At 50.1% G+C, this 13962-nt stretch overlaps 1 protein-coding gene across 1 annotated transcript in view; it reads left to right on the forward strand.

Moving 5' to 3' along the window:
* Positions 1-2425: 2425 nt before the first annotated feature.
* Positions 2426-13962, forward strand: part of CMTM7 (CKLF like MARVEL transmembrane domain containing 7) — a 57645-nt gene continuing 46108 nt past the window's right edge. Inside the window, exon 1 of the mRNA XM_046001344.1 lies at positions 2426-2631. Coding sequence (XP_045857300.1) covers positions 2479-2631 — 153 coding nt within the window. The 5' untranslated portion in view covers positions 2426-2478. The remainder of the gene's footprint in view (positions 2632-13962) is intronic.

Here is a 13962-nt window from a genome sequence, read left to right on the forward strand (position 1 = left end):
TGGAGATGGGGCCTTATGAGAGATCATTGAGGTTAAATGAGATCACAAGGGTGGGGCCCTAATCCCATAGGATTGGTGTCCTTATAAGAAGAGGAAGAGACCCCAGACCTCCCCCCATGAGAAACTTTGTTTCTCATCCCCAGTCCCTGTGCACAGAGGGGTGAGGACATGTGAGGACCCAGTGAGAGGGTGAGCGTCTATGATCCAGGAAGAGAGGTCTCGCCGGAAATCAGCTCTGATGGCTCCTCGATCTTGGACTTCCTGCCTCCAGAACCAGAAGAACAGAAGTCTTGAGCATGCCTGATTTGAATTCCTGGTTCTGCCTGTGCCTGAACTAGGTCTCATGTCTGCATACCACACTTACACAAGCCAATGAATTCTTTTTTGCCTGAGTTTGGTTTCTCTCACTTGCAACCAAAAGCACTGTGACTGATACAGAGTCAACTCTCACTTTATTATGTTCTTTTCAGTATATCTGACCGGAGAGGTCATCATAATTACATTGGTGTAAATGGGTTGCAGTCAGACAGTGACACAGTAATTGAAACCTTGGAACTACACTCCCTCAGGGCAGGTGAACAGAGAACTTGGGAATTCTTGAATTCTCACCAGCTGCTTGGAGATCCTGCGTCTGTTTGGCTTTCTCCCAGAGTGTGAAATCTTTAAGTGGGGTTAGAGAGTCCTCTGCCTAAGCCCTTGCTCCAAGAAGGACAGCCCTTCCCACCAAGAGGCATCACACCAGTGTAGAAATCTCCGTATTCATGGTAGCAGGTCCGATATACGGATTCTTTACTTGCACACCAGGCTGGCACATCGGCCAAGCACCTTGCTCAAGTTTTGTTTTTGCTTTTGTTTTTTTTAAGATTTTATTTATTTATTCGACAGATCACAAGTAGGCAGAGAGAGAGGGGGAAGCAGGCTCCCCGCTGAGCAGAGAGCCCAATGTGGGGCTCGATCCCAGGACCCTGATATCATGAGCTGAGCCGAAGGCAAAGGCTTAACCCACTGAGCCACCCAGATGCCCCTGATGGCAGTCTTCTAATTGGACAGCGCAGGTATCCTGTAATTTCTGAGAGGCAGATGTTTTTGGTGATTTACAAATGAAGTTAGAAGTTTGGCCACAAGGAATGCTCTGCTCAAAGGGAACACTGATAACATATCTGCTGGTGGTAGCCCCCATTGGGCCTGTCTTCATCCAGAAAATAACCCAGAGGGGCTCAGGTCATGATCTCAGGGTCCTGAGAATGAGAGCCCTGTATTGGGTTCTACACTCAGTGTGGAGTCTGCTTGTCCCTCTCCCTCTGTTCCTCCCTCTGTTCTCTCTCTCTCAAATAAATAAGTAAAATCTTAAAAATAATAACCCAGAAGGGAACAACCCAGTATGTTTCACAGCTTCTTCTTCTTTTTTAATTTTATTTATTTATTTGGCAGATAGAGACCACAGGTAGGCAGAGGCAGGCAGAGAGAGAGAGAGGGTGGGGGAAGCAGGCTCCCTGCTGAGCAGAGAGCCTGATGTGGGCCTGGATCCCAGGACCCTGAGATCATGACCTGAACTGAAGGCAGAAGCTTTAACCCACTGAGCCACCCAGGCGCCCCTCTTTCACAGCTTCTAATAACAGTAAACGTAGGCTCACCTTGTGACCCAGTAAGTCCGCTCACAGGTATTTACCCCAGAGAAATGAGAGCTTACCTCCACCAAAACGAACAAAACTTTCCAGAATGTTCACCACAGCTTTATTAGGTACAACAGGAAGATCTCAAAGGCAGTGTTGAGTGAAAGAAGCCAGACACAAATGAGACTACTCGGTACTATTCCAAGTACAGCAAGTCCAGAAACAGGCAAAACAAATCTATAATGACAGAAAGCAGAATAGTGTGGTGGCCTCAGGCTTGGGGGCCAGGGGTGCCATGAAGGAAGGTAGTTTGGGAAGAAGCACAAGGGATCTTTTGGGGGGTATTGGCACGTTCTATTGATCTGGTGATGGCTACAAAGGTGTGCACATAAAGGGAAAGTAATGGAGCTGAACCCGGAGGGTTTGCGCACTTCAGTGGGTGTAAGTTACACTTGAGTCAAGGCCTCTTCCCACACGTCCGCAGCCACGCCCACACAGAACCCCCGGAGGCCCAGACCCAGCTGCGGCCGGGTCCTGCCGACTTCTGAAGGGCCCAGCCCACCGACCGGGTGCCCGCTCCCTCCAGGCCAGCTTGCGCGCCTCCGCGACGGCAGGGATGCCGCGCTCTCCCGGGAAATCGCCGGCCCGCCCCCCTGTCCGATTGTGTCCCGCCAAGGCGGGACCGCGGTCTCCCCCGCGGGTCCCGGACGCGTGCGCCCCGCCCCCACCGGCGCTCCGCGACCGCACGCCCGGGCCAGCTCCGCCCCGGCCCCGCCCCCGGCCCGCCCCGGCCCGCCCCGCCCCTCTTATCTGGCCGGTCGGCCGCGGCCGGGGAGGCGGCCGGCGGGCGGGCAGGGGCCCCGAGATGTCGCATGGAGCTGGGCTCGTCCGCACCACGTGCAGCAGCGGCGGCGGCCCGGGGGCCGGCGCGGGACAGTCGAGCGCGAGGCCCTCGGAGGGGCCGATGGACCCCGTCTACCCCCGCACGTACTCGGCCCTGCTGAAGGTGGCGCAGATGGTAAGAGAGGCCGGGGGCGCGGGGCCGGGGTCTCGCGGAGAGGCGGGGCAGGAAGGGGAGCCGGGCGGTGGCGCGCGGGGTGGCTGGAGCCGGGCGGAGCCCGCCGGAGCTTCGCACGGCGGGCGGGGCGGGGCACGGCGCCGCCACAGCCCAGTTCGGGGAGGGCTTCCTTCGGAAAGTTGGGTGCGCTGCCCCGGCCCTGGAACTCAGCCGCGACGCCGCCCTCGCTCCCGCGGACGCAGGTCTCCAGGGCCCCAGGCTTTTTCCAGCCAGCCCTCTGCGGGGCCTGGCCCGCTTTCCGACAGAAAGCGCAGGCAAAAGTTGCTTTTCCTCTTCCTTCCTCTTCTCTGGGCCGCGCCGCTTCGAACCCGAGTCGGGGGTGTTAGAGTCTCCAGGCGGGGCGCTGAGGCGGCGAAACCCGACCTTCTCCCCCTCGAGGCCTCCTCTTTCCTCCCAACCGAAGAGAGTAGGGTTGCCCTGCTCTGGGCACAGTTTCGCAGAGGAGAGGAAATCCGAAGTTCTCAGTTCCCTGGTGGGGAAACGGAATGGGGACCCTGGGAGACAGCTGTCCTGGACCCCCGACCTCTCAAGTTCAAGGGAGGGTCCGGGTCTCAGGGGGGTGCTGGAAGGCGGAGGATCGATGGGGAAGCTCCGTTTTGAGGAGCCTGTGCACTAGTCCCCCTGCTAACTGTAGGGAGTATCAAACCCTGTATTTACTGTTTTTTCCTGTATATACATACTTATGATAAAGTTTAATTTATCAGTTAGGCATAATAGGAGATTAACAATGACTAATAATAAAAGAGAACAATTATAACTATATGCTGGAATAAAAAGTATGTAAATGTGGTCTCTCGCTCTCAAAATGCCTTTTTGTATGAACTCACTCTTATGCTGATGTGAGATGAAAAAATGCCTTCCAGATGAGATAAAGCATTGTGACATTGCATTAGGCTGCTATTGAGCTTCTGACGAATCAGCAGAGCAGAGGGTCATCTGCTTCTGCTCTATGGTTGACTGCGGGTAACTTAGCAAAACTGTGGATGGGCGGTGCTGGGGAATCCTCGTTTTGGAGAGCCAGAGTCACCCGAATGGGGAGTCACCTAAGAAGCCTGGCACGCTGCAGGTCTGAGCCCTGAGTAGGACAAGCGCGGTGCAGATGGTGGCCTCCATCAAGGCTGATGTCATCTGGCCTGTTCTCTTGTTCCCCACTCTTTTCTTTCTCTCCATTTTTTTTCTTCTTTAAACACATTTTCATCTTAAACACCTTTCCCATTTGTCTGATGTGTTTTGTGAAACTAGATTGGGCTCTTGGTGAGTCCACTCATAGTAATGTTTGCAACAAGAATGGTGGCGGGGGAAGTGGTAGTTTTGACGAGGGATGTGGAGGAAAGGTGGACATAGGGACAAGGTTATGCAGCCAGAAGCCAGTGTTTCCTACGGTGGGCCAGTCCCAGGATGCCGGACACCGTGAGAGCTTGCCGGTGAATCCACCGCACTTTGTTCTGGTGTGTGTAAAGGGGGCTCTCATTTCCTGCTCAGGCCAGATCTGAAGGGAGGGGTGCTGAGTTCTCTTTTCTCTAAGAAGGGTGTCTAGATGGACCAAAAATTAGGAAGTGTTAGCTATGAACAACAACACATTGTGCTGAGGAGTGTTGGTCCTGAGCCGGGCATTTTTTGACTCACATTAAAACTGCTGATCAGCCGAATAGAGGGGACCAGCCTACCTCTTCATCCTTAAAAGGTGAGCGGGAATGAGACAGACCCTAATGGAGACTGGAAGACATGTCATGAATCAAATAATGAGTTCGGTGGCCAAAAATTAGGACCAGAAGGACCACTTCTTCTGGTCCATGAGTTTCATGGACAAAGGTAATGGGTTTAAGAAAGCTCCAGGTTGGTCCATGAGCTTGGTGGGTAAGGTTTGAGGAGAAGAGAAAGCTCCATTTCATTGAAATTTCCTCAACTAGCCTCTTCACCTGTGGCTCTTATGCTGGGTTGCAGGTGATAGTCACAGGGCCTGTTGTTCCATGAAGGGAACAAAGACCTAGAGAACGGCTTCTCCATTGTACGCCTTAAAACCTTCTTCACGGGATTCTAATGCCTTCTCCCTTCCCTGAGGAGGCCCCTGTGATTGCAGGCTGGTTTGAGCCGACCCCTTGGAAGTGAACTTGTCCTTGCAGGGTGGTCATATAGAGAGACTCTTCAGAGTTGTCTTCCTGGGCCTCTTGTCTAACTCTTTCCCATTCTCCCCCTCTTCCTCTTCTCTTGGAGCATGCATGGACGTTTGATATTCTTTAACTTTTTGCTGGAAACATGTGCATAGCCAGGAGTTAACTACATTGGGGAAGGGCAGATGCAGCTAAAATGGGGCCACCAATGGGTACTCTATCCATGGGTCTCTGATTTAGACCACCGACATCTCATTTGCATCCTGAAAAGGCTGACCTGAATGTCCTAGACTTCCCATAAAGTCTTTTCCTCATGGTCTAATCAGCAGACCTGTCAATATATTACCTTAAGAAATCATTGAAAAGGGGCACCTGGGAGGCTCAGTGGGTTAAAGCCTCTGCCTTTGGCTCAGGTAATGATCCCAGGGTCCTGGGATCAAGCCCCGCATTGGGCTCTCTGCTCCGCAGGGAGCCTGCTTCTTCCTTTCTCTCTGCCTGCCTCTCTGCCTAGTTGTGATTTCTCTCTGTCAAATAAATAAAATATTAAAAAAAAATTATTGAAAAGGCTGTTCCCTTTGAGAACAACTTCCTTTCTTTGCTTTGCATCTCTCCTGGGTCCACCAATACCAGAAAATGAGGAGAGATAATGGAAAGGAAGTGAGTTTCTTAGTGAATGTTAGCACTTGTCACTTTAATGAATCTTTATAATCTTGTGGCCTCGTAGTTTAGTTTCTTGGGTCTCCCTCTTTAGACAAGAGACTGTCACACTTGGTGACCCTAAAGGAGCGGGTTTCTTTGTTGTTGTTAATAGCTCTGTTTTTTGAACTCTATCACTGTTCTTTGTAAGGCACTAGGGAGGCATGCCTGGGTGGCTCAGTCGGTTAGGCATCTGCCTTCGGCTAACCGTAATCCTAACCTGAGCCGAAGGCAGACGCCTAAACCAACAGAACCACCCAGGCACCCCAAAAGACTACATATTCTATGAGTCCACTAATTAACATGGGATGTCCAGAACAGGTAAATTTCTAGAGACAGAAAGTCGGGTAGTGGTTGCTCAGGGCTGAGGAGTTTGGGAGCAATGGGGAGTGGCTGCTGAGAGTAGGTGGTTTCTTTTCGGATGAAGAAAATGTTCTAAAATGGACTGTGGTGGTGGTTGCACAACCCTGTGAATATACTAAGAACCATTGGCTTGTACACTTTAAATGTGTGGATTGTATCTCTGTAAAGCTGCTAAAAGGAAATCTAGGGAAGAGTTCGGAGGGGGGACTCTGCGTGGTGGGTGTGGGAGCGCCACCACACAGGAAACTCCCCGGCCATCCTCCCCATCCACTACTAGACAGAGGAATGTCCCCTGCAGACCTTACAGAATCTGAGCCCGAGGGGGGTGCCCTGAGGTCCAGAGGGGTCCAGATGGCCCTGTGTGTGACCTTGCCAGCATTCCTCATCAGTTCAGTTGTTCAGCGGACACTTATGAATGCCATGTTCATCTTCATTTCTGCGGGAGCAGGGGGCTGTGACAAAGCCCTTGCCCTCAGGAAGTCTGTGGTTTCACTGAGGAGACAGACAAGTCCCAAAATTGACTGGTAGGGGAGGTTAAAAAAAGAGTCTGGTTGCCTGCACTAGGAAGGAAGGAGAGAGGCTTGAAACCTTCAAGAAGGTCACATCTGAGTTGAAACTTGAGAGCTGAGTACAGGTTGGTGAGGTTGGGAGTGCACCCTTACCTCTGGGATTTCTTTATTCCGTATGTTTAAGTTGGATAAGGGATAGGTTGGGGGTGTTGGAGGGGAAGAGAATACAGCAGGACGTGAGGAAGCACTTGGGCAGTCCTGACATCTAGAAGGAGAGGTCATCTCATTTCCTGGGTATCTGCTGTGTTCTCTTGTGAGGCGCGTGGAAGACAGACCCTTTCTGCGTGTGCAGAGAAACAGTGGCTGTGACATTTGCAGAACCATATGGAAGGAAAATCAGAGTGGTTTCACAAGCAGCAAAGATGGAAACTTATATGTCCTCCAGAAGTTTCATTTATTTACTCAGCAAATATTTGAGCACCTGTTGTATGCTAGAACACGCTGAAAAGAAGAGTAAATAAGGCAGATCAGTCAAATAGGGAAGATAAACATTGATAAAACGATTATAAATCTGTAACTGTAAACTGGGACAAGAGCTCGGAAAAAGAGGTATTAAGTGTCATAGAGAATTAAACGGGGAGTCTGACCTGTCTGGGCGGTGAGGAAGGGCTTCTCTAAGGAAGGGATAGTATATTAGAAGAATGAGGGAACAGCATTTCCTGAGGAAGGGGAAACACGGACAGTGACTCTGCAAGTCTGGAAGAAGGAGTATTGCTATGGTTAGAGAGGAGGGAACAGAGGTGGAAGTGGTTTGGGTGAGACTGGAGAAAAATGCAAGGACCAGACCCTCGGGGCCTGCAAGAGCACCTCGTGGGTATGGTCCTTCATTTAAGAATGCCGTTAAAGCCTCTGCCTTCGGCTCAGGTCATGATCCCAGAGTCCTGGGATCGAGCCCCGCATCGGGCTGTCTGCTCTGCGGACAGCCTGCTTCCTCCTCTCTCTCTCTGCCTGCCTCTCTGCCTACTTGTGATCTGTCTGTCAAATAAATAAAATCTTTAAAAAAAAAAAAAAAAAAAAAAAAAAAAAAAAAAAAAAAAAAAAAAAAGAATGCCAGGGAAGCATCCTGTCACCATCCACCCACCAAGTGGTGGTTTTCAAACCAGGGCTGTACCGCCCCCTAGAGGTTATTTTGGAACTTTATGGAAACTTTTGGTTGTGGCAGGGTTTAGGATCATATTATATATATACATTTTATTCATTTCAGGATAATAATGAGAGCATTGCCAGTATTTAGTATCCTAAAGAGATGTTTTATCTGGAAGAAGCTTAAAGGAGCTGACGCAGGCTGGGTGGAAGCTGAGTGGAGTTGTGAGTCAGGGGAGGGTACATGCAGTTTTCTGGCATGAGAGAGCATTCGAAATACCCTCCAGCAGGCCAGGGCGATTATGAGCTTCACTCTGGAAATTCACAGCCCAGTTCCCAAACAGAATTGGACTGTGGGGGAGCCCAGCCTCTGGTGTAGCTGGGAATGGACTTATGCGTGGAGAATGACCCAGCATAACCCAGAACGGTCCACCCCTCTTTGTTCTGCTTTAGGTCTCCGCAGCAGGGCTGGTGTGTAGCAGGGCAGCTACCAGCTGGGTTCCCAAATGCAGTCTGCACACCCCTGTCCTATTTCCTGGAAGCCAGAGGGTTAAAGGGGTTAAAGGCAGCGAAGAACCTCACTGCCAAGATTCTTTCACTCGCGGCCCAGTCCTGATCCAAGAACAACTTTCCATCAATAGCCAAATAAATAAAAATAATAAAACATAACAAGTTAGGAGCTTTATTCCCAATGACAGAAGTAATGCTTGTTCTTTGTAGAAATTTGGGGAAACATGGGGCACCTGGGTGGCTCAGTCGTTAAGTGTCCGCCTTCGGCCCAGGTCATGGTACCAAGGTTCTGGGATTGAGCCCCCCGTTGGGCTCCCTGCTCAGTGGGAGGCCTGTTTCTCCCCCTCCCCCTGCTTGTGTTTCCTCTCTCTCTCTCTCTCTCTGTGTCAAATAAATAAAATCTTAAAAAAAAAAAGAAACTTGGGGAAACACAGAAAAAAAGCAGACTCACTCTCTGTTTTTCAGGATTAGTTTTTAAAGTAAAATCTTATGCCATTTCATAGTAGACATCTATAATTTGGGGTAGTTTCTTTTTTTTTTTTTTAAGATCTTGCTTATTTGACAGAGAGAGAGAGAGAGTGAGCACGAACATGGGGGAGAGGCAGAAGGAGAGGGAAAAGCAGGGAGCCCCATGTGTGGCCTGATCCCAGAACTCTGGGGTCATGACCTGAGCCGAAGGCAGACACTTAACCGACTGAGCCACCCAGGGTCCCCTGTTTTGTTTTATATAGAAAATTAGAATGATGTATATCTATTTTCTAAAATGCCTTTTTTTTTTTTTTTGGCTTAATATGCGATAGATGTTTTCTTGTGTCATTTAATGTTTGTCTGCCATTTGGTTTTTACCAGCATCACTGTAGCCAGTCATGGCTGTACCACGGCCTGGGTGAAAGCCCCCTCCCCTTTGTTGTGGCTCAGAAAGCTTCCAGTTCTGTCCATGTACAAACAAAGCCGCGGTGAACTTCTTGTAGAGAAGTCCTGGTATACACATCCCTAAATCCTTCCTCAGGATAAATGCAGTGACCTTTCACAGAGATAGAGATGAAGTGTTTTGTGCCCTTCGGAGCCTGGTGACGTTAAACAGTGATGTAAACGTTTTAATATCTGGAAATTATTGGGTGTCCCTTTATCATCCAGAAATTTCAAGGAGCCAGAGGTGATGGTAATAGTATTTGAAGTTGTAATAGTGTTTTTGGTGTCTGATGGTTTGGGAAAGGAACAATGCCACTGATGGGCTAGAAGATTCTGTAGTGCTCTTCAGTGCACTTGAATCTGAGTAAAGACGACAGCATCTGCATAAAGTTGAAGAGCGACAGTACCACAGCTTATTTATTCAGGCTGCAGAGCATGTGCGTTTCTGCACGACTGGCAAGAATTCCCCTCCAGGGCACCCCAAAAACCACCTGCCCCCAGATTGGAAACCAGTGGCCGGAGGAGAGGAAGACACCAGATGGAGGGTCCCCTGGGCTACAGGGGCCAGGGGAGCACAAGTGGGTGCGTGTGTGGTCTCGCATGAGGCAGAAGGGAGTCCCGTGGGTGTTTGGGCATTACGGTGGGTATTAAAGACCCTCCCGGGCAATCCTGGGCCTCACTCGGGGACTCCCTGTGGGGGTCAGTATGTGTCATCCAATTTCGGAGTCAGGGAAGGGCTCCTCTCTGCTCCCTTCCTCCCAGGCCCTCACCCTCCCGCCGTGCTCCCAGTGCTTCCTGCTCAGCGCCACTGGACCCTCCATCTGTTTCCTCCCCCTGCCTTCTGCCCTCCCGCGCTGGCCCAGGCGTGCTGCCCATGGAAGCCTCCCTCTGACCCGCCGCCTGCCACATGCTTGCCGCCTTTGTCACCAGTTTGGCTCGGCCGCTCCCTCGCCTGCTGCTCACTCTCCGGCATTCCTCACCGGGCCCCGGCATCCTGGCAACATCCTGGCACAGAGCCGGCTACTGGCTGGCTGCTGCTGGCGGCTGGCGGCTGGCGGCTGGGCAGCCCCAGGGACTTTGTCGAAAGAAAGAGAATGGGAGGGATTCTCTCCCCACCCTATCCCAGCTCCCAGGCAGAAATCACAATCAGAACCTAGAAGCTGCTCAGCCTCCTACAGAAAAAGCAGTTCACCTGGTTTGTGTTTTAATCAGCGCTCATCTGATCGGAACACGGCCCTTCCTTTCCCCAGGGCAGCCACACTTTTTTTTTTTTCCCTTACTTGGCGATAGGTAAAAGGATAGGTGGGTTGACAGAGAAGGGGAAATTGTCTGTAAAGCGCTCTCCTCCTATTCCCCATGGAAAGGATTGCTGTGAAAGATGGGAGGGGTATCATCCTGAGTTTTAAAGATGGAGAAAATGCAGTTCCTTAAGAAGGGGATGGGAAGGAGGAAATAAAGGAGAAATGAATTACATCTTCCAGGTACAGAGTAAATTGGAACCTTCTGGAAAGCATCGAGAATTACTAACTATCCTGTGACCGCAGCGTGGTTTTACTCACTTTGTTTCCTAGGTTTTCTTTATTTTCCTAAGACGGCGGCCACAGTATTAGTGATTGTTTGTGACGAAGTCTTTTTCGAACTTTTCCTCTCAAGTGATAAAAGTGATACTTCAATAATAATCATAGAGTTGATCACTCACTGAGTTCCCGTTGGGCCAGGTGTTCTACACGTGTTACCTCATTTAATCCCCATGATAAGTAAGTTCTGTCATTACCTGCATTTTATAGATGAGGAAACAGAGGCAAGGATGTTTGGTAACTTGCCCGAAGTCACAGCCGTATGAGTGCAGCTGGGTTTTGAACCAGCCAGCTTGTGTCCAGATCTTGAGCTCATGAAAGGACAATTTGGGGTCATTTCATTCTCATTGTCAATACCCTATGAGTATTTTCCCGTGTCATTAAGCCTTATTTGAAAACGATGGGATACGTGCATATGAGGCCATTGTTTGGTTGTACCCTAACTGATCCCGTCGGCTCTGCGTTGGTGGATAGGCTGCGGCAGATCTGAAGGGAGGGGCTGTGAGACTCGACAGCAGGTGCCAGTGGCAATTTCACCCTTTGCAAGAGATGAAATCAGCCAGAGTAGGGAAAACCCCTCACTGGGGTATTGAACAGTATGTGTATAGTATTTCAGAAAGCATATTTACATGTCACGCAGAGGGCTGCTGGAAGGCTTGAGAGGAAACCATCACTATTATCCTTGTTTGTAAGTCACAAGTGCCTCCTGGAAGGGTTGGGACCAGAGAGGGGAACTAAGGTTTGTGTATTTGCTGTACAATGTCAGGCAGTTTCCCATGCAGTTTCCCTTGGTTTCACCCTTTCAGTGACCCTGTATTATTTATCTTCCCCTTCTTTTGGTTGAGTAGAGGCTGAGAGGTGTTGTAACTTGCCCAAGGTTCACATATTCATTTAATTCTGGAGCCAGCATTTGAAGCCAGGTGTGGGCAAGGCCTGGTCTTTTGCCTCTGTGGTGTGCCGTCCATTCAGGTAGGGTGAGCAGGTTCCCAGTCTAGTCCAAGGTGGCAGATGTACCCCAGGGTGACCCCCAGTGAGTCACAACCCTGTGTAATCCATCCTCGTGAGTGTGGGTGGGCCCTGGGACGTGCCTCTAGCCGATCAAATAGAGCAGAGCTGACAGGTGCCATTCCCGTGGCTATGTCATGTCATGCCAAGGTGAATGGATGTTGCCGATGCAGTTAAGGTCCCAAATCTGTTGATTCTGAGTTAATCAAAAGGAGATCGTCTCCAAGGGAGCCTGATTTACTCAGGTGGTGTTGGGTCCCTGGTCAAAGAAGCGAGACTGATAACAAAGCGAAGGTCAGGCAAAGCTTATTTCGTGCCAGGCATCGAGAATCAAACTGACCTGCCAGAGCCGTCTCTTGCAAAGAGGCGACCCCTCCCAGCCTCACAGACTAACTTTTATAGAGTAAAGGCCATGTGGTTGAGCCAGGCCACACACAGGTGGCCAACTGAATTACAATTCACCCTATAGTAGCTATTTGAACTAGCCTTATCACTCTGGTCAGAATTGGCGCGGAAAAGGCAGGGCCCACATTCTTGGGTGGTTAGGGAGGTGCTTTCCTGATTGGATGTCTCCACCTGGCTTGACTCATCCTTGTATTCTGGGCTCTGTTACCTCCCCCTGACCTGACACGTCCTGGTATATGGGCTCTGTTATCAGGGGCTGGTCAGTCATATTTTACTGGTTTCCCAGACTGGTTTCTAAGTAGGTTCCAATGGGGGGGCAGGGTCAATCTAAGTTTACTGCATAAACAACAAAATGGCTCACTCTGGCTAAGCAGGCCCTTACAGGTGGAAGTCCTTCAAAGAGGTACTGGTAGGGGGGTGCACCTGGGTGGCTCAGTCAGTTAAGCATCTGCCTTCGGCTTAGGTTATGATCGTAGGGTCCTGGGATTGAGTCCACACCAGGCTTTCTGTTCAGCCGAGAGCCTGCTTCTCCCTCTCCCTCTGCCCCTGCCCACCACTTCCACCCCCTGCTCCTGCTTTCTCTCTATCTCAAATAAGTAAACAAAAATCTTAAAAAAAAAAAAAAAAAAAGAAGAAGAAGAAGGTACTGGGTCCTTCCCAAGAGGGAAGTTCTGCTGGCCCTGAGAAGTCATCTGCTTTGGGAGTGGGGCAAGGGGCCGGGCAGAGGCCCATGTGGCAAGCATCCATGAGTTGTGTCTAGAAGCTGAGAGCAGCCCTCAGCTGATGGCCAGAAAAACAGAGACCTGAGTCCTATAGCTCAAGGAACTAAAAATCTGCCATCAACCACATGACCTTGGAAGAGGGCCCCAAGCCTCAGATAAAGCCCCAGGCTGGCCAGTATGTTGCTGCAGCCTTGTGAGACCCAGAGCAGAAGACTCCCACCTGGGGCTCCTGGCCAGTGGAAGCGGTGACAGGATAAATAAATGTTCTAAGCTACTTTGTGGTCATGTGGTACACAGCCGTAGATAACTCCTGCACCCACAGAAGCCTCTCCTGCGTCTGCTCCTTGTCAGGGATGATGGGGCAACTGCAGTACCATCCTTGTAACAGTAATGACCATATTATTTTTGTACTGGCTATGATCATACACCACTGAATTCCTGGGCAGTGAATCTGTTGAGCCCGTGCTGTGGGCATTGTGCTGCCTGCTTGATCTGCAAGAACTCACTTGTTGTTATAGCATTTCTAGGAGGTGTCCGTATTCCCATTCTACAGATGAGGAAACGTGCGGGGGGGAGGGGGCCTTCTCTGCAGCCTTTAGGCTTGTTAAAACTGCCTCCCTCTCCCAGCCGTCCTTTTCTCTTCCATGGTCTCTTCCAGAGCCATTCTACAAAATAAAAGTCCTGATCCAAACAGAAGGTATGACTGCGTAATTGCTCAGATCATGTTTACTTTTTAAAAACAGATAACATGATCAGGGCGCCCAGGTGGCTCAGTCGGTTAGGCGTCCAGCTCATGATCTCGGCTTGGGTCATGATCTCGCGGTCGTGGGACCGAGCCCTGCATCAAGCTGCACACTCAGCTGGGAGTCTGCTTGAGATTCTCCCTCTGCCTCTGTCCCTCCCCTCACCAATTCACTCTCTTTCTCTCTCTCTCAAATAAGTACATCAGTCTTTAAAAAAACAGATAACATGATCAAGATTTTAAAAGTATAGAAACTCCTCCAGTTTCCACTTTCCCTCCCTGGAGGCCACCAGTGATAGCAGTTTCTTGTATATCCTTCAGGAATTATTTTGTGCTTCTCTGTGTCTGTGTGTGTGTCTGTGCACACATGTGTGTCTCCTCTCTCACCCCGCATGGGAGCATACTTAAACTCACTGTTCTGTAATTTTGTTACTTAACTTTCCATCTTGGAGCTGATTCCACGTCCATTCAGAAAGAGTTCTCATTCTCTGTAACAGCTGCATTGCCTTGCAGAGAATGGATTTACCATCATTTATTGAATTAGTCCCCACTGACAGCACTTGGGTTATTTCCAAT

This window comes from Meles meles, chromosome 4, assembly GCF_922984935.1.
Source record: "Meles meles chromosome 4, mMelMel3.1 paternal haplotype, whole genome shotgun sequence".
NCBI lineage: Eukaryota > Metazoa > Chordata > Mammalia > Carnivora > Mustelidae > Meles > Meles meles.